General features: G+C 45.9%; 1 protein-coding gene and 1 pseudogene across 2 annotated transcripts in view; both read left to right on the forward strand.

The window, feature by feature from the left end:
- SBF2 (SET binding factor 2) overlaps positions 1-25,712 on the forward strand; it is an 805,041-nt gene that overhangs the window by 529,914 nt on the left and 249,415 nt on the right. For both annotated transcript variants that reach the window (XM_088476083.1, XM_088476084.1), the window contains exon 17: positions 17,572-17,640. In XM_088476083.1, coding sequence (XP_088332209.1) covers positions 17,572-17,640 — 69 coding nt within the window. The remainder of the gene's footprint in view (positions 1-17,571; positions 17,641-25,712) is intronic.
- Positions 23,612-25,658, forward strand: LOC148519800 (uncharacterized; annotated as a pseudogene).

Genomic DNA, 25,712 nt, shown 5'->3' on the forward strand with positions numbered 1-25,712 from the left:
AGCAGCCGTATGTAATGAGCCTTTAGGTGAATGTATACATTTTGCAGGGGTGCAGTATGTGTGATATACTGTAGGTGAGAGGAATAAAGGCGCTGCCCTTAGTATCACAGTGAGGATATCTGCAGATGTTGTGTCTTTGCTTTTCGGTCGTCCGGCTCATATTGTTTGTGTAGACATGAAAATAAAAATAATAATACAACGTGTAGTTTCTTCTAGATAATTGATAATATTGTATGCAAATGCTAGTGGTATAGTGGGAGGTAGGTATTTTTCTTGTAACAATATATGGCCCCGATTCTTTGTATTGCAGGATCACACACCTCTGACTTCCACACAGACGGTATAATGGTTAGCATTGGGCAGCACAGAGGGTGTAATGGTTAGCGTTGGGCAGCACAGATGGTGTAATGGTTAGCATTGGGCAGCACAGATGGTGTAATGGTTAGCATTTGGCAGCACAGACGGTATAATGGTTAGCATTGAGCAGCACAGATGGTGTAATGGTTAGCATTGGGCAGCACAGACTGTGTAGTGGTTAGCGTTGGGCAGCACAGATGGTGTAATGGTTAGCATTGGGCAGCACAGATGGTGTAATGGTTAGCATTGGGCAGCACAGACGGTATAATGGTTAGCATTGGGCAGCACAGATGGTGTAATGGTTAGCATTGAGCAGCACAGATGGTGTAATGGTTAGCATTGGACAGCACAGACGGTGTAATGGTTAGCATTGGGCAGCACAGACGGTGTAATGGTTAGCATTGGGCAGCACAGGCGGTGTAATGGTTAGCATTGGGCAGCACAGACGGTATAATGGTTAGCATTGGGCAGCACAGATGGTGTAATGGTTAGCATTGAGCAGCACAGATGGTGTAATGGTTAGCATTGGACAGCACAGACGGTGTAATGGTTAGCATTGGGCAGTGGTGTAATGGTTAGCATTGGGCAGCACAGAGGGTGTAATGGTTAGCATTGGGCAGCACAGATGGTGTAATGGTTAGCATTGGGCAGCACAGGCTGTGTAATGGTTAGCATTGAGCAGCACAGAGGGTGTAATGGTTAGCATTGGACAGCACAGACGGTGTAATGGTTAGCATTGGGCAGCACTGACTGTGTAATGGTTAGCATTGAGCAGCACAGAGGGTGTAATGGTTAGTATTGGGCAGCACAGACGGTGTAATGGTTAGCATTGAGCAGCACAGAGGGTGTAATGGTTAGCATTGGACAGCACAGATGGTGTAATGGTTAGCATTGGGCAGTGGTGTAATGGTTAGCGTTGGGCAGCACAGATGGTGTAATGGTTAGCATTGGGCAGAACAGACGGTGTAATGGTTAGCATTGGGCAGCACAGATGGTGTAATGGTTAGCATTGGGCAGCACAGAGGGTGTAATGGTTAGTATTGGGCAGCACAGAGGGTGTAATGGTTAGCATTGGACAGCACAGACGGTGTAATGGTTAGCATTGGGCAGCACAAACGGTGTAATGGTTAGCATTGGGCAGCACAGAGGGTGTAATGGTTAGCATTGGGCAGCACAGAGGGTGTAATGGTTAGCATTGGGCAGCACAGAGGGTGTAATGGTTAGCATTGGGCAGCACAGAGGGTGTAATGGTTAGCATTGGGCAGCACAGACTGTGTAATGGTTAGCATTGGGCAGCACTGACTGTGTAATGGTTAGCATTGGGCAGCACAGAGGGTGTAATGGTTAGCATTGGGCAGCACAGACGGTGTAATGGTTAGCATTGGGCAACACAGACGGTGTAATGGTTAGCATTGGGCAGCACAGAGGGTGTAATGGTTAGCATTGGGCAGCACAGAGGGTGTAATGGTTAGCATTGGGCAGCACAGTGAAATTTAAATTAAAATGATTAAAACTTAACTGTGCAATAAAAAGTGACAGTGAATGTGCATCACCAGCCCAAATAAAAAAGAAATCATCAATATAGCATCCATAGAGCACGAGGCCCGCGCCGAGCCCCCCCCCCCCCCCCAAACATGTGCCTGCTCGAAGGCCTCCATGTATAGGTTGGCAATGCTCGGCGCGAACCTCGTGCCCATTGCCGTCCCAAATGTCTGTAAATAAAAGACTTTAGCAGAATTCCTGTACATTAGCAGCACCTGTCACAGATGTGTGCATTTCCTGGCATACAATACAGCAGTGGTTCTCAAAGTCGGTCCTCAGGACCCCACACAGTTCACTTTTTGCAGGTAACCCAGCAGGTGCACAGGTGTATTCATTACTCACTGGCACATTTTAAAAGATCTACAGGTGCAGCTAATTATTTCACTAGTAATTATGTGAGGAGATCTGCAAAATATACACTGTTTGGGGTCCTGAGGACAGAGTTTGAGAACCTGTGCAATACAGGATACCGGAGGATGAATCACACATAGGAGGGCCCCACATTTGCCGACTACAAAGTTTGTGAGTACACAAAGGCAACACACTGAATTAGTGCAACATAGTATCTTTAATCTGCTGTTACTGTGATTGTTTTGTAGCCTGACTCAGTGGCTGCTTCTTGGAGTATTTTATACAGCTGTATTTTTGCGCAGTTATACTTAGGGCTGGTGGCTACAGCACGAGATCGATATCATTTATGTGCCTGACAATATTTGAAGTTTACGGGTCACTGCATACGACCATATGTGACTTTTCTTTTTAAACAACACTGAGGACTGTTTTTCTCCACCTGCTAAATGAATTATCCGTCATTATCTTTGTTGTGGAAGCATTTACTATCTGGCCTGTAGAAACACCTGACAGCTCTCAGCATTTATTATACGGGTTTTATTCTGTTGTGCTGGACCACAGCTATTGGCAACTTTTGTATCAGTGCATTTAATAGTTACACAGTGTTATAACACTCTAAAAAATCAATCTAATATTGTACTTTGAAATGATTATATGTATTTATTTTTGTTATTGATTTTATGTGGCATCCTTAGTGGACATTACATATTTATTGTGTAGTTATGTACATTCATTATCGCATTATTACTTTTCCAATCATCTATTTGATTTAATATAGAGTCAGCGTAGATTTAGCTATTTTTCGGTTCTTCCCGTCCAGTGCTGGGAAGGTCAGGCATCGCAACCGCCACCACACTTGGACTCTCCATGGGGATTTGTGATATCTTCTTAGAACGCACAGTTCTTCGCTGTGCTCTTGCCAACGTAACTCGTTTGATTTGTGTAGCGGGAGGAGGGCTTCCATCGTCATGTGAAGCTGAACCACCTGTCATTATTACTATTATCCTTTATATATATATATATATATATATATATGGCACCACAAGGCTTCTGTAGCTCCTTATAATGTACATAAACAAATGAGCACACAAGAAAACAGTTATTATTAACAGTACAAACAATACAGGACAGATACATGATTAATACATTGCTGCATAACACTTAGATAAGCAGCATGGTGTCAGCAACCAAGGGTGTGGTACGGTTGTATATTAAAGTATAATCAAGTGAAGGAGAAGCAGATGAACGTCATGAACATAGGGGAGGACATTAGCCGTTCCTTGCCACTCCGTGTCCTAAATGGCATATTGGCAAGTTTGTTTCTCCTCAGACGATTTACATTTATTTTTTAAGGTAATTTTCCTGTAATTTGCCATTTGGGATTTTTAATGCCCTCTACTGTTACATTGGGCATCGGCCTTGGCAGACAACGTTGATGGCATGTTATCGCCTATGTCATGACTAGTGGCAGCAGCTTCAGCACTAGGAGGAAGTGGTTCTTGATCTTTCCCTATTTTATTTTTATTGGACAAATATTTGTCCTCCATTTATGTGATATTGATATATACGTGCGGCTAAGGCGCACACAAACATAGAAAAAGATATTTATTTTTTTTCATGCACTTTGGGGTTACACCACCCTTCAACCGATGAGCCAGCCGGCCCTTGATTTATGACACAGGCGCACGCTTGGTGCTAATACTTTGTTGATGCACGTGCGGATACAGCACACACAAATAAAAAAAAAAAGAATTGTTTTTTTTGCACAAAGGGGTGCTGACAACACTACAGCACCCCTTTAGGACTACAGCCTTTATGGGACACTGCACAACAAAGCCCAGCCAGCCCCTATGGACTTTGGAGTGGACACAGCCCTATGGACAACAGCAACACAACTCCCACCCTCCCTCTTCACTGTCCACAGCCGGAGTGAGAAATGGCGCAGACGCAGTGACCTTTTATAGAATCCAAAACCCACGAGATCCGCAGTGGGATGATGATGTTTTGCCTCGATTTCAGATCCGAGTCAGGCGGGAAAACCCGAGCCTGACTCTGCTCGGGGGGGTTCAGATTTCAGAAATCCGAACCCGCTCATCCCTAATATATATATATATATTTACAAACCTTCCCCAACAATCAAGAATACCAAAGGTGCTCTACACAAAGTTCATTAGATAATCCCATAGGGCTGTAAACCCAATACACTGTACTACAATTTGAAATATCTTTTTTAAAATGTATTTGTACAAAACACAGTTTTCACAATACAAATGACATCACAGACAGCTGCAGACGTTCCGCTCTCAAGGTACAAGATGTTTTCACCCTTATTCTAGGGTTCAGGGCTCCATTGTGTATCCTTATAGTGGATCTCAGAGCTTCTTTACCCTACGTGTTTCGTCTCCTTATGATACTTTATCAGGGGTTGTCTCAATTCTCAGTACATTATTAAATAGGATGATATAATCGCCAATGATTGTTCACAGATTGGATCCCACCTCTATATAGCAACGTGAGCCATCCAATGTAATGACGGTGAGAAGGATCTTACACCTGGTAACTTTACCATTTACCCCTGTGATGGAAGTTATGACTTTGCAAACTCTAGGGCAATACTTTTCTTTTCTAGTCTGTAGAATGCAATTATCTGAAGTGCAGATTTACAAAGTGCCTAACTGTAGCGTTATACCTGCATTAAACCAACGTGAAATAGAAGGAGAACACTCTAACTTCAAACTTTCACCAATTAAAACCATATAAGGACACAGTTGGATCTCAAAACCTCTTCACTACAAACACCTGCTGCCTGCATAACCAGAACATTCACAACTGAACTCCCTGTTTGGTCAGTGCAAGATTTTAGCACTACACTTGCTACTATTTGTGCTGGCTCTCTGGTTTTACAACATCTCAATGCTTACGGTATCTGTGCCAGTCACTTTCCCTCTTTACCCTTGGAAATCAAGTCTTTTTACCATAGCTTTCTCGCCTAGTTTCACATCCTTTATCTACTAACACAGTCTACTTTAATATTCAGTTTCTGCACCCATTAAATCTCCATGTTTATTCCGCTCAATAATGAGCTTTGTTTGTTGTGCATACACTTTTACAAACACTGTACCTTCAATTGCATTTCTGCAAATCCTCTGCACTTTCTCTCACATTCAGACTTCATTTCTACTTCATTTTCCTTCCCCTATTTACCTCATCCACACAATGGAATGTAGTCTGGAAGCCAACGGTCTAAATGCCGACCGCCGGCTTCCAGACTTTCTAATCCCGGCGTGGTACTAATGACAGGCGTCGAAAACTCGACACCTGTCATTAACCATACGCTGGAAGACCGACGCCCGGCATACCGAACGGGGAGGGGTTAGGTTTAGGGCTCCCTTGGGGACTTAGGGTTAGGCACCCCCCCCCCGGGATGGTTAGGTTTAGGCTAGGGGGAGGGAGGGTTAGGGGTAGGCACCCCCGGGGGGAGGTTAGGGTTAGCCACCCTCCCCCCAGGGGACTTGGCTTTAGGCTGCGGGAAAGGGGGGGTTAGGTTTAGGCACTGAGAGGGGGGATTAGGGTTAGGCACTTGGGGGGGAGGTGAGGGTTAGGCACCCCTAAGGAGGAAGGGTTAGGGGGGGGGGGAATTAGGTTAGCGATACTTACCTTAGGGACGATCGGGATCTTCACCCTTGTCGGGCTGCCGCTGTCGGGATTTGAACCATGCGGCCGGCAGTCATACCTACTACACCCCACACAATGACCATGTTTTCTTCAACTCCCCCCTTCTCTCAGTGTCTACCTAATGCTTTGTTCTGCCCGCTGCTTCTACCTCATCCTTTCCCCCTTTGTCTCCTCCTCTCCTTCTCTCCCCTCCTGTGTCTGCCTTCCTCCCCCCTCCTCTCCCGTTTCTCCATTTTCTCCTCTTCTACCCCACCACTTATCCTTTCTCTCCCTGGCACTTCACCCCACCTCTATCCACATCTCATTAAACTCCCTCCTTGCCCACCTCCTACAGGTTCCCTTTCTAGCCAAGGTGCCCGTACCATTGCTACACTCTTCAGCATGGTCCCCCAAATTAATCTCACCTCAACACTACAGCAACTCTGATAATCTCCTTCACATCTCCCCCACAAACTTTGTGCCTCTATCCTGTGCCCTCTGGAATGCCAAATCGGTCAAGTTGGCCCCCACCCATGGCCTTATCATCTACAACTCCGTGCATCTCCTAGCCATTAATGAAAGATTTCAACCTCTGACACCACTTCTCCTGCAGTTCTCGCGTCTGGGGGCCTCAACTTCTCACACACAGCCCGTCCCATAGGTGGCCATGGTGGTGGTGTTGGAGTCCTTCTGTCCCCCCGGTTACTCCTACCAACTCATACCCTCTGAATCATCCCTTACGTTTTCCTCATTTGAGGTTCATGCTTATACGCCTTTTCCAACCAGTGCACCTATCTGGCCTTCCCTCCAAATTCCTTGACAGCTTTGCTTCCTTGCTCCCTCACTTTCTCTCCTCAGATCTTCCCCCCCATTATCCTAGGTCACTTCAGTATTTCAATTTATATTCCCTCAGAATCCTTTGCCTTTACATTCCTTACACTCACATCTTCAATTGGTCTCTCCCAATGGGCCTCCTCACCATCCCATGTGAGTGGGCACAGATCTGGTCTTCACTCACCGTTGTGATATTTTTATTACTCCAATTCCTCATTCCCCTCTATCACCTTCTCTCTATAATTTATCCCCCCTCTACCTCCTAGGGCTACTATTACTAAGCGTAACATTGAGACTATCAACACAGTTTCTTTTTTTCTCCCTGCTTAACTCTCTTCTCTCCCCTATCCTCTCTCCCTCCTGCCCTGAACAAACCACTTCCCTATGCAATGTCTCCCTTACTTCTGCTCTTGACTCTGTTGCTCCAGGGATCACTACTCACCCTCGCAGATCAAAACCTAAACCCTGGCATTCCAAATACACCAGATACCTGCAAAAGTGTTCAGGAACCGCCAAGCGACAGTGGAGGAAATCATGCAATTTATGCTATCATCCTACAATGCAAACAATCATATTTCAAGAACCTCATCTCCTCCCAGTCCTCAAACCCCCAGCATCTTTTCACCACTTTCAACCCCCTCATATGCCCTTCCTCTCCTCGCCTCCATTTCTTGCTCTCTGCCCTTGACTTTGCCACCTACTTTATACCTAAACCTGAATCCATACATCAGGACATCATATCTCACCACACAGCACTCCACCCCCTCCTTTCCCAGGGCATTCCTCCGCATCCATCACACCAACCCTGACATCCTTTTCCCCTGTATCTGGAGAGGAAATCATGGCCCTCATCCGGTCCCCGTGTCCTCCCCCACCCCAATCCACCTCCCTCCTTGACCCTATCCCTTCCCGCCTCCTCCGCTACCTGTCTCCTTCTGCCTGCTCCCATCTTGCCCACCTTCTCAATCTCTCCCTCTCATCTGGAACTGTCCCTTCTGCATTCAAACAGGCCCTTGTCTCCCCCATTCTTAAAAAAACCTACCCTTAATCCTAACACTCTCTCCAACCACCGACCCCTCTTTCTCCTTCCTGCCTCAAAACTTAATGAGCATATTGTTTACAACCGCCTTTCTTTCCTTCCACTTGACCCTTTTCAGTCTGGCTTCCGTTCTCTCCACTGCACTGAAACTGCCCTCACGAAAGTCAGCAATGACTTCCTTGCTGCCAAATCCAAGAGCCACTATTCTCTGATCATTCTCCTTGACCTCTCTGCTGCTTTTGACACTGTGGAATACCCTCATCTCCTGCAAATCCTTCACTTCCTTGGTCTACGTGACACTGCCCTCTCCTGGCTGTTCTACTATCTCTCTGTTCCTTTTCTGTCTCCTCTCATGATTCCTCCCCCCGCCCTCATCCACTTCCACTAATGGTAGGTGTTCACCAAGGTTCTGTTCTTGGCCCTCTCCTATTCTCCCTCTATACGTACTCATCAGCTATTTTGACCTCCAATATCATCCCTATGCTGATGATACTCAGATCTACCTTTCATCCCCTGAGCTCTCCCCCTCTCTACTCACTCGTATTTCCAAATGTGTCTCTGCTATCTCTTCCTGGATGTCCCAGCGCTTTCTTAAACTTAACATGTCTAACTGTGCAGATCATTTTTTCACCCTCGTGCATAACTTCACTTCCGACAATTTCATTATCTATTGATGGCACAACTATCCCCTCTAGCCCCAAAGTGCGCTGTCTTGGAGATATCCTGGACTCCTCCCTCTCATTCAAACCACAAATTCAGTACCTCTCACAGTCCTGGCGCTTCATCTCAAAAATATTTCCAGGATCAGACCCTTTCTCACCCTGGATGCTAGTAAAACCCTCATCCACTCACTGGTCATTTCCAGATTTGACTACTGTAACCTCCTCCTATCTGGCCTCCCTGACTCATCTCTCTCCTCTCCAATCTGTCCTCAGTGCTGCTGTCCGGCTCATCTTCCCCTCCAAACGGTCTACATCTGCCTCCCCTCTCCAACAAGCCCTCCACTCCCTCCCATTTCCCATTCAGAACCCAATTCAAGGTTCTTACACTCAGTTACAAAGCCCTCACCCATTCCTCTCCCATTTACATCTCTGACCTCATCTCCCCTCACACTCCCGCCCGCCTACTTTGCTTAACAAATGCCGCCTCTCCTGCCAAGTGATTACTTCCTCCCACTTGCCCGTGCTGCTCCCTACCTCTGGAACTCCCTCCCAATCGTACTCCCCACCTCTCTACAAATCTTCAAAGGGGCTCTCAAAACCTACTTCTTCATTAAGAGCCCTCCAGCTCTCATCCTAACCCACTGCTGAGATATTCACCTGCAGCCCACCAGGGAGCAGCGGCTTACAAGTGCTGCTGCTTAGTAAATAAAGCCCTATATGTTAATATTGTGTTGGTAATTGATATACCCACAGAGCAGCCACTGTTTCCACCACATCTAACATTAACCTGTCCCCATAAACGGACATTTTTATTTAATTATTTTTATACTAAGGGTACGTCTAATACCACCTAACTACTGCTATCCATTACTCAAGAAAATGACTGTACAGCTGAAATTGAGTCTAGTATAAAGAAACGTGTGTCTGCAGGTTTTATATCATGCTGATAGGTATATATATATAGGAATACTAGTGTAGTAGTTATTACATGGCTGGACAGGTGAGGTGCCCATTATGGCCCTATGTAGCTGCCACCAGTGGTGCTTTGTGCCCTGCTGCACTATGCCGGCAGAGCAGTCTTTATTGCAGCATGTATTTCAGCTAATGGAAGCGATATGATTTACCGCCGGACCCCTGCCCGGTGGTTGGAATCCCGATACCAGGAGGCCGGCAGAGGAGAAAATCATGACCGTCGAAGATAAGTATTAGCTAACCTATTTCTAACCATCCTTAGGGATGCCTAACCCTAACCTTCCCCCCCTAGTGCCTAACCCTAACCTTCCCCCCCTAGTGCCTAACCCTAACCTTCCCCCCCTAGTGCCTAACCCTAACCTTCCCCCCCTAGTGCCTAACCCTAACCTTCCCCTCCTAGTGCCTAACCCTAACCTTCCCCTCCTAGTGCCTAACCCTAACCTTCCCCTCCTAGTGCCTAACCTTCCCCCCAGTGCCTAACCCTAACCTTCCCCCCAGTGCCTAACCCTAACCTTCCCCCCAGTGCCTAACCCTAACCTTCCCCCCTAGTGCCTAACCCTAACCTTCCCCCCTAGTGCCTAACCCTAACCTTCCCCCCCAGTGCCTAACCCTAACCTTCCCCCCCAGTGCCTAACCCTAACCTTCCCCCCCAGTGCCTAACCCTAACCTTCCCCCCAGTGCCTAACCCTAACCTTCCCCCCCTAGTGCCTAACCCTAACCTTCCCCCCCAGTGCCTAACCCTAACCTTCCCCCCCTAGTGCCTAAATCTAACCCCCCCTTCCCTGCTGCCTAACCCCAAGTCCCCTCGGGTGTGCCTAACCCTGTCCCCCCCCGGGGGCACCTATTCCTAACCCTCCCCCCCCCTAGCCTAACCCTAACCTCTCCCCCCGTGCCTAACCCTAACCTTCCCCCCCCCAGTGCCTACCCCTAACCCTCCCTCCCCCTAGCCTAAAACTAACCTCCAGGGGGGGTGCCTAACCCTAAGTCCCCCCCGGGTACCCTAAACCTAACCCCCCCCCCGCGCGCGCTGCTGTCCGCCCAGCATCACTTTGATCGGGATGCCGGGCGCCGGTCTTCCGGCGTTGGTAAAATGACAGGCGTATAGATTTAGACACCTGTCATTTAACTCGCCGGGATAAAGCAGTCAAGAAGCCGGCTGTTGGGATTAGGTCCACCGGCTTCCCGACTGCATGCCCAGCTAACAATTAGACTGTTATGACACTGATTGCACCTATGGGAATAGTGATGAGAAGTGGTATTCTGTGACACGTGTTTCATTTTACACAGCAGGATCTTCACTGAAATCTGCTCCATCTGTATGTACAATTCTGGGTATGACATAAGACCGCTACTCCTGTCAGTACTGTCTAATGCAATTAGAATGCACAATACAAAGTCTTGATGAATTATAACAAGATTGACTTATATCTATGAAGGTATTGTAAGAACCCCCCTCATCCGCTCACCGGCTCCCGGCTCAGAGATGTGACATTAGCGACAAGCAATGACTTCTGCCTTCTAGCATCTCTGCTACAAATAGCCCTGTGATTAGAAGCAGTTGCTGCTGTATTTGTTACTGACCTGTGCATCTTTCAGGCACCTAATTCAAGACAGACCTCTCGCTGTCTGGGCTGGTTTATATGTCTGTGCTGGTGAATGTAAAGAATGTGTCTCCCGTATATTTGGAATACCTTGTGTGTGAGTGCCTATACTTTATGGACCTGTATTGCCTGTTATATGTTGTTGTATATTATACAATGGACAGGAGGGGTGAATGTTGTACTGGTCTCCAGGTCTTTACCAGACAAGTCCAACACCCCTGTTCTGTATATTGTTTCTCCAAGCCCTCCTGCTGGTGTAGGTAACAGAGTTACCCCACAAGGGCTCACTAGGTAGGGAAGTGGCGATGTAGGTGAACAGAAAATAATGTAACCTAAAGTGATAATTTGTACACAAACCCGGGCAGTGCCATTACTCAGCACTGTGTAATATGTCGCAGGCCAGTCTGATTTGTAGCTAATGGAATTTTCCTCTTGTGTTTTGTCTCCTATTACACCCGCGCCTTAATTAAAGTGTTTGCAAAGAGCGCAGATGGCTGTGTGCAGTACGGTATTACAGCTGGATTAGGTTAAGGATTGGACAGGGTCGTGGCAGAAGAAACCCCACTGAGGGACTAAAGTGTGAGGGGATCTTGGCATCCCAACCATTTCCTCCACAGAAGATTACAGACACACTTTGCTAATCTTTATAACCAGGGGCCTCATGACGGCACTCACAAACACGCATGGCATCTCTGCCTAAGAAAAGTCAGATGTGCGGAGCTGGGAGGGGACATTGTACATACAACACCATCTATTGTAACAGGGGGATCAGTATCTTCACAGGTCTATTGTCACCCAAACAGCAAGAGTCCTGCCTGCGCACGACAAGTATAAAGCTAGAAGATATACATTCATGATATGCTAGACTATATACATTCATGATATGCTAGACTATATACATTCATGATATGCTAGAAGATATACATTCATGATATGCTAGACTATATACATTCATGATATGCTAGACTATATACATTCATGATATGCTAGAAGATATACATTGATGATATGCTAGAAGATATACATTGATGATATGCTAGAAGATATACATTGATGATATGCTAGAAGATATACATTCATGATATGCTAGAAGATATACATTCATGATATGCTAGAAGATATACATTCATGATATGCTAGAAGATATACGTTGATGATATGCTAGAAGATATACATTGATGATATGCTAGAAGATATACATTGATGATATGCTAGAAGATATACATTGATGATATGCTAGAAGATATACATTCATGATATGCTAGAAGATATACATTCATGATATGCTAGAAGATATACGTTGATGATATGCTAGAAGATATACGTTGATGATATGCTAGAAGATATACATTGATGATATGCTAGAAGATATACATTGATGATATGCTAGAAGATATACTTTGATGATATGCTAGAAGATATACGTTGATGATATGCTAGAAGATATACATTGATGATATGCTAGAAGATATACGTTGATGATATGCTAGAAGATATACATTGATATGCTAGAAGATATACATTGATGATATGCTAGAAGATATACATTGATGATATGCTAGAAGATATACATTGATGATATGCTAGAAGATATACATTGATGATATGCTAGAAGATATACATTGATGATATGCTAGAAGATATACGTTGATGATATGCTAGAAGATATACATTGATATGCTAGAAGATATACTTTGATGATATGCTAGAAGATATACATTGATGATATGCTAGAAGATATACATTGATGATATGCTAGAAGATATACGTTGATGATATGCTAGAAGATATACGTTGATGATATGCTAGAAGATATACATTGATGATATGCTAGAAGATATACGTTGATGATATGCTAGAAGATATACTTTGATGATATGCTAGAAGATATACTTTGATGATATGCTAGAAGATATACGTTGATGATATGCTAGAAGATATACATTGATGATATGCTAGAAGATATACATTGATGATATGCTAGAAGATATACGTTGATGATATGCTAGAAGATATACGTTGATGATATGCTAGAAGATATACATTGATGATATGCTAGAAGATATACATTGATGATATGCTAGAAGATATACTTTGATGATATGCTAGAAGATATACGTTGATGATATGCTAGAAGATATACATTGATGATATGCTAGAAGATATACGTTGATGATATGCTAGAAGATATACATTGATATGCTAGAAGATATACATTGATGATATGCTAGAAGATATACATTGATGATATGCTAGAAGATATACATTGATGATATGCTAGAAGATATACATTGATGATATGCTAGAAGATATACATTGATGATATGCTAGAAGATATACGTTGATGATATGCTAGAAGATATACATTGATATGCTAGAAGATATACTTTGATGATATGCTAGAAGATATACATTGATGATATGCTAGAAGATATACATTGATGATATGCTAGAAGATATACGTTGATGATATGCTAGAAGATATACGTTGATGATATGCTAGAAGATATACATTGATGATATGCTAGAAGATATACGTTGATGATATGCTAGAAGATATACTTTGATGATATGCTAGAAGATATACTTTGATGATATGCTAGAAGATATACGTTGATGATATGCTAGAAGATATACATTGATGATATGCTAGAAGATATACATTGATGATATGCTAGAAGATATACATTGATGATATGCTAGAAGATATACGTTGATGATATGCTAGAAGATATACATTGATGATATGCTAGAAGATATATGTTGATGATATGCTAGAAGATATACGTTGATGATATGCTAGAAGATATACTTTGATGATATGGGAAGGTTTCCTGACGTCGGTTTGTAGCAGATCCATGAAGATGGGGTTGGGGTTGGGGTTGGGGTTGGGGGGGTACTTTATAATTGGAAGCTCAGCCTAACACTGAACAGGTTTTATACCTTTGTGTTTCATATCTGACAATTTACATATTTGTGAGTGGAGCTAATTTGAAGGACAGTGCTGGGACCCAGTTGTCTAACCACAGAGGTGAAGTGCCTGTATGCAGCTGCACAACAAGAGTACATGTAATGTGTTTCTGCAACTGGAATACATATGTGACTCTCTGAGTCCTTCACTTCTGGAGCCATTTGTACACTGGGTTTCAGAGTTGGCCCTAGGCAAAGGCAATATAAAGTGTTAGGGGCATTATTGAATGGCATGTGTATGAGGGCATTACTAATGTGTTGCATAATGTGTAAGGGGCAGTACTGAATGGCATTATTTGTATGAGGGTATTACTAATGTGTAGCATAATGTGTAAGGGGCATTACTGTGTGCACATTATGTGTATAAGGGGCACTACTACTGTGTGGCATTATGTGTATAAGGTGCACTACTGTGTGGCCTAACGTGTATAAAGGGCACTACTGTGTGGTGTAATGTGAATAAGGAGCAAAATGGTGTGGTGTAATGTGAATAACGGACAACACTGTGTGATGTAACGTGAATAAAGGGCACTACTGTGTGGCGTAATGTGAATAAGGGACACTACTGTATGTCGTAACGTGAATAAGGGACATTATCCTGTGATGTAATGTGAATAATGTTGCAACTCTATGTGGCGTAATTTTTAATTGGGGGTACTAATGTGTGGCCACACCCCTATTTGGGGGGTTGGGTGCTGTGCTGGGTCAGAGGCGGAACTAGCGACGGTGCTGGGGGGTACCATCTAAAATCTTGCATAGGGCATCAATTGGTTAGGGATGAGACTGCTGGGTTTAGTAGGGCTTTATGATGGAAACCAAGCACACGATGGGATGGGAAGTTTGTCTATAGCTGATTGAACTGTGTGTTGCATTGTTATAAATCTGTATGTATTACAGCTGGAATGCTGTGTCTGGCACGTCGTTGTTCCTGATATGACCCCTCGGGACAGCTCCTGGGCTGCCATGTGCTATGAACCACTCCTGATCACTATGATCCTGCAGATTGGCCGCCATGTGCTATGAACCACTCCTGATCACTTTGATCCTGCAGATTGGCCGCCATGTGCTATGAACCACACCTGATCACTTTGATCCTGCAGATTGGCCGCCATGTGCTATGAGCCACTCCTGATCACTGTGATCCTGCAGATTGGCCGCCATGTGCTATGAACCACTCCCGATCACTTTGATCCTGCAGATTGGCCGCCATGTGCTATGAACCACTCCCGATCACTTTGATCCTGCAGATTGGCCGCCATGTGCTATGAACCACTCCTGATCACTATGATCCTGCAGATTGGCCGCCATGTGCTATGAACCACTCCTGATCACTTTGATCCTGCAGATTATTTGAATTCAAAAATGTTTGTGGTTTTTACAAACAGAGGTAGCTAGAATACACAGGATTGAACCAATACGTACACTAGGTGTGTCATGCACTCTGTTTTGAGAAGCTTGAATATAACATGTTAGGTACCTACAGGTTAATAATACCAGATCACATGTGCACAAAATGGTATATGGTCAGGTGCATATGGTTTCAGCGTGCCTTAAATTGATTGTCTTGTATTACCCGGAATACATTGGTATACAATGTCTTTTTAATATTATTTGCTCTTTATTATCATATGTGAAAATGGAATCTGTGATACTAATGTCCATGTGTGACTGATGGAAGTATACACCCAGGGAATAGCCTGCACTTCAGATTGGAGGCTAGTGTTTAACCTTGGGATACTTACCAGCTGGACACTGGATCAAACACTTACTTTGGGTTGTATTGCACTTCAGTGTACCTGCAATTCCCTATAATATGGTTACACACCCACTAAAGCACTATTTTCTACCATATGAAAGACCGAGATTCTGTGGTACCTGAGAGACAACATTTCCATGTTAAAACAATTGTACAATGTTTTCTGATAATTTTTCCATCTTAAATATTGACGTGATCTTAATAAAACAAGTTACTGATACAATATCCTCACCACTGGACATTTTGTGTTCTTAATTATAGGGGCCTATTCATTAACACTAAATTAATGGTTTTAATAAAATGTTTCATAAATGTTACCATTTTCTGGTATTCATTAACACACGTAACGCAGTAGGTATCACTGATATCTCCAAGGTAAGTGCGTCTGCTGTAACAGGGTATAGAAATGAGGACTCAGACAGGCAGGTACTCGGTAAAGCAGTGTCTTTTATTGGCACAAGCAGACACTGCACCTTAGCCAGGCTTGCCAACAATTTGTCTGCCTCTTCCGGGTGAGGCAGCCAACTCGGCACAGGTTACCGGCACTGTCTAGCTGGGGCGGGGCCACGATGACAAGATTCAGCGCACATCACATTATCAGTTACCCTCGGACCGGCAACCTATTGCAAGGTGAGAGCAGATGCCGGTGGTGGGTCGCGGTTGGGTGGCGCCAGCCGGAAGACTTGCCCTTTCTTCCAGTGGGGGGTGGGAGCAACACCCGATTTTCGGGAGGCTCCCGACCATTTCGGGAGAGTAGGCAGGTATGACCTTAGCATAAATGAGCTTAAGCCTGGACACACACAGGCATATAACACAAATAACTAAACACAAAAGTCCCAGCACTCAGTAGTCAGCAGTGTTCTCCCAGCATAGCCCTTGGTCCCTGGTACTGCAGACACTTAGACCTACTACCTGGCCGCTAGACAGCATCAGGGCAAAGAGCATCAGGTGTGTTTCAGATGGAGAAAAACTTTCCCAAATATTCGTGTAAACATTCTATACATTGTTACAATGCAAATCCTGTTGAAGATCCCTACCAGCTACCTCTGTGGTTGAAAACAGGGAACAACAACTTGTATTCACTAACACAGACAATGTAACTACAATGTCAAACATCTTGAGGTGAAAGTGTATGTTTATTTATAATACATTGTTAGCAACTCAAACCTGTTCTGCATTGTGCGTAATCAATGGCCTCTAATGGTTTCACAATGTAGCGTAACCCCCCTTGCTTTGGGGATGCTGTGTCTGCTTTTATGTAGATAACCTTTTGTACCATTGACCTCATTACAATTACTTAAACCTTCTGCTTAAAGGTGAATAATCGTTTTAACATTTGACAATGGAAAACTCATAAAAGTTGTTTACTAGTTTTACAAGACTCCTGAGTTTTGGAGGAACACTCCCAGCACATAAACGTTTTCTTAGGACAGTTTAACACACGGCTAGTCTGGGTATCCAACCAAGGCTTCCACATTCCAATAATAGCTTCATGTTAAATGTCTGCTGTATTTTGTTCTGTTTAAAAAGTTGGACACGAGTTGTGCCAATAATTCCCGCGAGATTGTTTTTGTCCCTTAATGGGTTGTTATATTATTGTGTTCCATATGTTTTGTGATTTCATGTTGCCTTTATTTACATTTACCTTCTCTTTGTTTTTATGTTATACACAGTTTCTGATCAACTGATTTCTTTACTAGCTTTAGCCCATCCGTTTTCCCATTGCCAGAGCATTTTGGGCGTTTGTCTAGTGAAAAGAGAGCTGTCCTGCTGAGCAGGTTATTGGAACCATCTCCAGATCACAAGTCATTTCATAGCTGTGTTTTGTTTCAGGATTGTTCGAGCTTTGAAGAATACAATGTTGCAGCCCAGCTTCTGCCACTGACCACAGCGTTCTGTAGGGTAAGTCCTTCATATTGCTTGTGTTGGGTTTTCATGGTTATACAGATCTGCCAACAGACATGATTTTCATAGGTCAGACCTAATTGCTGGCATCCATAAGAGAATAAGAATGGACCCACCTAAAATGGGTTATTTGTGATCCAGGACATTTCCTTAATTGACAGGAATGGGTGCGGGATGTTGGAGGGAATGGGTGCGGGATGTTGGAGGGAATGGGTGCGGGATGTTGGAGGGAATGGGTGCGGGATGTTGGAGGGAATGGGTGCGGGATGTTGGAGGGAATGGGTGCGGGATGTTGGAGGGAATGGGTGCGGGATGTTGGAGGGAATGGGTGCGGGATGTTGGAGGGAATGGGTGCTGGATGTTATAGGGAATAGGTGCGGGATGTTATAGGGAATGGGTGCGGGATGTTGGAGGGAATGGGTGCGGGATGTTGGAGGGAATGGGTGCGGGATGTTGGAGGGAATGGGTGCCGGATGTTATAGGGAATGGGTGCGGGATGTTGGAGGGAATGGGTGCTGGATGTTATAGGGAATGGGTGCGGGATGTTGGAGGGAATGGGTGCCGGATGTTATAGGGAGTGGGTGCGGGATGTTGGAGGGAGTGGGTGCGGGATGTTGGAGGGAGTGGGTGCGGGATGTTGGCTGGAGTGGGTGCGGGATGTTGGCTGGAATGTGTACGAGATACTGGCAAGAACGGGTGAGACATGTTGGTAGAATTGGGTACGGCATGTTGGCAAGAAAGGGTACGGGATCTGACCCAGATAGAGAATTATGCAGTTTGGGCCATAATCACTGAGTGCCCACACTTGCACTCACTGTGAGGAGCACTGCTTAATTTTTTGGGAAGCAGAGAATGGCAGGTCATTTTATTTATTGCCATTAAAATATTATAGAATTTTTTGGTCCAATTTACATAGAAACCCTTCTCTAGGAAAACCTAGAAGCATTCCAGATAATAGATGCTATACCTACATCAGAATTTATTGATCATCTACAGATGAGTTAAGCTATTTTACGGTGTCAGTAAGTGTTCCACCTGTTTCCAGAATAGGATAGGGGTAGGGAAAAAACTTACCTTGTGTTCCAATGGGTGTCAGTATCTGGCTGTCGGAATGACACTGTCGGTATTCTGAACAGCAGCATCCCGAAAGCCGTAATGGGATTGAAATCCCGACAGTGAAAGGCCGACAGTAGGAGATCCCGACGCCCGGTGGTAAGTATCCTAAACCTCCCCTTCCCCCCCTAACCGTAACCCTCCATTAGTAGTGCCAAACCCTAACCTCCCCCCAGGGGTGCCTAAACCTAACCCTCCCCTTCCCGCAGCCTAAATGGGGGGTGCCTAACCCTAAATCCCCCTCCTAGTGGCCCCTTATTCCCCCCTTCCCCTATCCTAGCCTTAACCTTCCCCGGTGAGTTGTCTAACCCTAAGTCCTCCTGGGGGACCCTAAACCGAACCCCCCCTTCCCTGGGCTAAGTGTCATACTTACCTGGCACACGACGATCGGGATGTTGGGGGTCAGTCTTCCGGTGTCGGGATTAAGATAGGCGTCAGTATTTCCACGCCTATCTTAAGTCTCGTGTCGGGCAGGTAGTGTCGGGGGTTTAAACTGGCGGCATTGCGTCCGCTGGTCTATTAACTACATCTCTGCCCAACCCCCACACGAGTATAGTACATGTGAGTCATTATGCTTCAAATTGAATACCAGTGCTTTATTTTAGTTTCTTCCCTGTTCCCTATGCCCGCGGCCTCAGTGTCCTCCTACAACCTTGCCACCTTCTCCTTCAGAACCATTATTTGCCCCTTTCTCACTCAGGGAGTATAACTAAAGCCCTGGTCCATTCCCCCAGTATTTCCTGCTTAGGTTACTGCAACACTTTCTCCCCATTTCCTGTGTCTCCTCTCTTAAATGCATACAGACCGCAGAAATGAGGTTACATGCCCTTCCCGCTATTCCATCTGTAGCACCTCTGTAATTCCCTTCACTGGCACCACATTCCCTACAGAATTCACATCAACCTACTGTACTTCCCCTCACCTATGCCTCCTCTTGTATCACTAGATACACCCCAGCTCAACCTCTCCGTCCCCACTCCTCATGACCTCAAAGTCACTGTTGCATTGCTCCCCACTCACAGAACTCCATGCCTCACATATCCAGACTCTCCTAATCTATAAAGCAGTCCCTCAAAACCGACCTTTTCACTCTTGTGTAACCCCTCCTAGACCCTCCTGATTACTCCCTGTCCATCTAAGCCCCAGTGCTCCTGCTATCTTCAGGATGGTCTTTGTACTAATAGTTACACAGCCCCTCAGCCCCAGTGTCTCCTCAGGACCCACCCTGGGCGGCCTTTTCTCAGGTGCTGGCACAGATTGCGGACCACATAGCAGCCGCGTGGGTACATGTACGGTCTACCTCAGAACAGGCTAATACCTCTACAGTTTTTTAGCAAATGCTGCAAAAGGAAAAGCCTTTACCTACCCAGTTATCTGATCACACGAGCACCGCTTGGAATATGCTCGGTAAAAGGTCTCAAATTCCAAAATGTTTAATTTCCTTTTACCCTCTTCCAGCTACTGATTGTACTAAATGGGAAGTTCCCCCAGCAGTGCATGGCTCATGTAACACGTCTGGATAAGAATGCCCATATTGAGAACTTTGCAGTTGGACATCTGCACACATTGAAATCGGACAACGGCTCTACACTTACATGGGCGTACATCTGTTCCTACACACTTATTTCTTTCAGACCACACCAGACCCCAACTGAGAACTTTTCTTAGTCCGGTATATGCACGTAGACATATATGGCGAATAGTTATGGACGCATGTTCGTGTATATACAGTCCCCACAGACATCGAGGATCCTGGTTGGGGCACAGCACAAAATAATTTGAACAGAGTAATATCCCAATATGAGTCACCAGTAATTCCTTCCCCTTCTTGGTTATTAAAACCACCTATTACAGTTTGTGTATTATATATTGTGTACATTTGATTTTACACAACACCATATAGCGCTGTATGTAACAATAGTCGATACAGATAAGATATTTTTATATAGATTGATGGTATACCACGCACATTGCCATATGTGAAGAAATACATCAAAACACAGTTTCACTGGGTTTTATATTCAGTTCATTTTTTTATTTTATTTTTACATATATTCCATGCTTATTATAATATATATTATTTTGATTTTTATATTTATTTTTTATTTATTTTTTCTTATGTTTTTATTTTTACTGTCTTTTTCTTCCTTCCGTGACTGTGAGTAGCTGGCAGTCATGCCCACATCATACATGTGCCTGAGCTGGCATCATACAATGCTAATTTTTGAGCCTGTATAGACTGTACGCAAGTAGGAGAATATAATGATACTGTCCCACACCAGAGGGTGGGCAGAGCCACAGGCTAACCCACTCTGGGATTGGACAATCATTTCCATTTAACCAGACCTCGTATAGCACACACTTACCCTCGATGAAGGACGTGATCGGCCGAAACGCGTTGGACACACGTATGACACACGCAGACGTCAGACCAGAGATCAGCACGCAGAGCAGGAAGTGCGTCTTACTGTGGCTACTGCCGTTGGGTTCGGCTACTACCATCAGCTGACACCACCAGCATCCAGCGGAGATCCGAGTCGGTACTTGCTCCCAGTGATCATCTCCCACACTGTCTCCTTCAAAAGCGAGCTACCGCGAAGGAGCGGCCGGCACAGTCTGGAGCAGTGATCCATACTCCCATCCAGGATTTTGGGTAAGTCGCTGCAGACTTGTACTTTATGAAGATTATTACACCCTGTTTGCAACCTACACCTATGCGGGGGATACGTATGCCAGTACGGCATACGGAAAGAGTCTGAGACATCTTCTTCATCCCCGAGCAATCACTACTCAGAGTATGATTACAATCAACACCTAAGGGCATGTAGGTACTGAGGTCCCTACGGTAAGTCACCCCACATACAGGGGAATACTCACGTTCCCGACCACCCAGCTCCGAGATATACCACCATCCCCCCAGGATAACTGGACTGCCTCCACCACCTCAGGGGTCCTTTATATTTACTCTTCAGGCTGGGACTAATATTCTTTTCTTCTTCGGGGTCCATGGGGTCCACAGCCATCACATTGGGGTATATGGATTCATCCAGGCTCCAAACAGTTAATCCAAGCTCTCAGCTCCCAGGATGCACCAGGTCCTCCCCCATATACCCCACCCCTGGTCACAGGGCGTCAGTGTACTGTTTGGTGCGAGAAGGCACCGACCTAGCAGTGGGACTGCGGGGCAGTCCTGAAGACCAAGTTCTTTAAAAAAAAAAAAAAGCAGGGGCACGTGTTCCCTGTTGGGAACCATGCGTCGATAGACGCACGGGTCCCTGCTTCATTTACCTCCGCTGACGCCGCAACACTAGTCTCAGCTAGTGGTTTCTGCAGGGGCTTGGACTCTGGACCGCGACCAAGCGGGGATGCAGGTGAGTAGGACCGTGGGCGGCTCCTGACACCGCAGTCACGAGCGGTCCGTCCCCCGGCATAGAGACTGGCCGGGGGACTGCTGTGTGGGCAGCCAGCCTGCTGGGTCTGCTTTCACAGGACCACCGGGATATAAAGTCTGACAGCCGGGGGGGAAGTATGGCAGCGGCCATGTCAGTTGCCGGGTGGTCCATGCAGAATAGGGGAGGTACACTTCCCTGGCGGCCCCTCCCCCAAACCGAACTGCGGCCCTCCTGAGGTTCCCGCCTTTGGGTTGCTCCACCCAGCCTTCCAATTATTTGAGTCAGCTGCAGACCACTCTCAGTGCTCTCCATGGCTGTTGCTCAGGAAGTATTGGGTCAGTCTCCCTGTATGCTTCTCCTTTTTGGACCAGTTATACAGAAGCTCCATATATGCTACTAGGCTTTGCTATTCATAGTGCATGGGAGCCTAAACAAATTGCATAAGCTCGCTAAGTATATATGCATTGTTTGTGACTTATTGAAACTATGTGTATGTATTACTGACATGTCATTACTGTTTCTCTCCCTGCAGCTGGTGTGTGGGGTGGGGTCACGTGTATGTGTAGTTTCAGACTTTGAAATCATGTCAAAAGAATCTGAAAGACAGGTGACAGAGGCCCCTCTTTTGATTTCATGTGTGGCCTGTAAGGCGGGCTTGTCCCCTCAGGACTTTGTACAGAATGGGTTAAGTGTCCATTGTTTTAGAAAGTCTCCTCAGCAATCAAATTTGCTGCCGTCTGGGCAAGAACCCCCTTGGGCTTATTTTTCCCAGATTATGGCCCAGGTGGCCGAAAGGTTGGCAGTTCCAGCTGCTCCGGTGATGAGATTTCAGCAACCATTGTAGCCGGCTATGTTTATGCCTCCTATGATGCCATCTTGGATGGATATGTATGCGCATGCGCAGGCGAGGCCCTCATCATCTTTTCAGCAGCCGCTTTCAAACGGCCAAGCCAACACAGCCAAAGGCTAGAAGGCGTTTGGCTACTCAAGCAAATCAGGATACAGACTCTGATTTGTCCTCTCAGGGGTCTCTCTCCGTTGAGGAGGGAGATCGTTTCCCAGTGGCTGATTTCCCTTTCTTAATTAGGGCGGTCAAAGCGGTTTTGAATATTGATGAGGCAGAGCCACAACATAAAAAAACACCGGTGTTTAAGCGCCAAAGGGTGGTCAAAGCAGAGTTTCCCGGGTCGGAGCATTTATCGGAGCTTTTGGGGGAGGCATGGAAAGTTCCGGACATAAGGTTCCATGTGGCTAAAAAGATTTCGGCTTTATATCCGTTTTCTTCACAGCAGTGTTCTAAATGGGAGGTTCCACCGTCAGTGGATACGCATGTGGCGCATTTGATGAAAATTTCCACTTTACCAGTACCGTCAGCTTGTTCCCTTAAACATCCTACTGATAAGAGGCTGGATTGTTGCCTTAAGACGATTTTTTCAATCTCAGGGGCAGCTACTCAGCCGGCGATGGCCACAGCCTGGGTGGCTAGAGCCATCAAGGAATGGATGAAGGCTTTGGCGGAATCCTTACCAGAATTGTCTAAAGATCATCAAGAGATAGTTTCTTATGTGAAGGAGGCTTCATCTTACCTTGGAGAGGCAGCTTTAGATACAGGGATATTGTCTGCCAGGGCATCAGCAGCCTCTGTAGTCGCTTGTAGAGCATTGTGGTTAAGAGATTGGAAGGCAGATTCAGAGTCAGAGGGCCTTAGAATCTCTTCCCTTCACAGGGGGAGTCCTTTTTGGCTCGGAATTAGACAAGATTGTGGCCTCGGTAGCAGCCTCTAGGGCGGCGGGGTTACCCTCAGCATTAGGTCCTAGACAGAGATCTTCTTCCTTTCATACCTTTCGGCCTCAGGGGAAGGTTAGAGGTCAGCCCTTTGGTAGAACAGGTGTTGGTAGAAAACCATCACCTAAAAAACCCTGGCAATCTAAACGCCCGGGTTCCAAGCCTCAAGATAAACCAGTGGCCTGATGGGACGGGCCTCCCCCTGGGGGATCCCAGGGTAGGAGGCCAACTTCTTCGGTACTCGGACACCTGGCATCACACGACAACAGACGCCTGGGTTCTGGAAGTAGTTTCCCAGGGTTATGCTGTGACATTTTGGAGAAGTCCGCCCCAAAGGTTCTTTTCCGTATACCAGCCAGTGGGTTCGGTAAGGGCGTTGGCCATACAGCAAGCTGTTCAGTCCCTGCTAGAAGCAGGGGTGATCGTCCGAGTGCCAGAGGATCAGGTTCGGAAGGGGTTTTATTACAACCAGTTTCTGGTTCGGAAGCCAAATGGGTCCTTCCGACCAATTTTAAATGTAAAGGATCTCAATACATTCATTCGAGTACCCAGGTTTCATATGGAGACACTGAGGTCAATAGTATTAGCCTTGGAACCAGGGGATTTCATGGTATCCCTGGATATCCAGGACGCCTATCTGCATGTGCCTATTGTGGTGTACCATCAACAGTTTCTTCGTTTTGCAGTGGGGCAGGACCATTTTCAGTGTCAGGCGCTACCATTCGGCCTGTCCTCAGCTCCTTGGGTTTTCACCAAGGTCATGGCAGTGATAATGGCAGCTCTCATCAGAATTTTGCCTTACTTAGACGATCTCCTTTTGCTGGGACAGTCTCCACAGGATTTGATGAGTCATCTGGGTGTGACAGTCTCCTGTGTACACAGGTACGGTTGGGTTGTGAATTGGAAGAAATCCTTCCTCCAACCAGGACAACAGTTGGTGCACTTAGGAGCACGGCTGGACTCCATAAAGCAGAGATTGTATCTGCCGGAGGAAAATTTTGCGGTCCTACAGGGGCGCATACGCAATCTGCTACACAACAGACGAGTCTCAGTGCATGCGGCGATGCGAGTGCTAGGGTCGATGGTATCCACCTTCAGCATGTGCAAGTACAATCCAACAATGTTACCACAGTGGCTTATCTGAATCGACAGGGGGGCATGCGAAGTCGGGGAGCCATGGCAGAAGTGTCAAGGATCCTAATATGGGCAGAACGTCATCTCCCTGCGATAACGGCGGTTTATGTTCCAGGGGTACAAAATGTGGAAGCAGACTTTCTGAGTCGGCAAGACATAGACGCAGGGTAGTGGGCTCTCCACCCGCAGGTATTCCAGAACCTGGTGGACAGATGGGGTCTTCCAGAGATAGACCTTATGGCCTCGAATCGCAACCACAAGGTCCCCAGGTACGGGTCCAGGACCAGGGACCCATTGGCAGACTTCACGGATGCTCTATCAGTAAGGTGGAAGTTCGGACTGGCGTATCTCTTTCCACCTCTAGCCCTTCTTCCCAGGGTTGTCAGAAAGCTCAAACAAGAAGACACCGTGGTGATACTGATAGCTCCTGCTTGGCCCAGGCGCCATTGGTTTACCGATCTACAAAACCTCTCAGTGGACATGCCGTGGCCACTTCCTCTGAGGCAGGATCTGTTACTACAGGGTCCCTGCTGGTATCCGGATCTCCCTCGGTTGGCTTTGACGGCGTGGCTCTTGTGGCCTCCGTTCTAAGAACCAAGAGGTTATCAGAGCCAGTAATTAAGACTATGTTGAGGGCACGAAAGC

This window comes from Taudactylus pleione, unplaced genomic scaffold, assembly GCF_031769625.1.
Source record: "Taudactylus pleione unplaced genomic scaffold, aTauple2 ptg000182l, whole genome shotgun sequence".
Classification (NCBI taxonomy): Eukaryota; Metazoa; Chordata; class Amphibia; order Anura; family Myobatrachidae; genus Taudactylus; species Taudactylus pleione.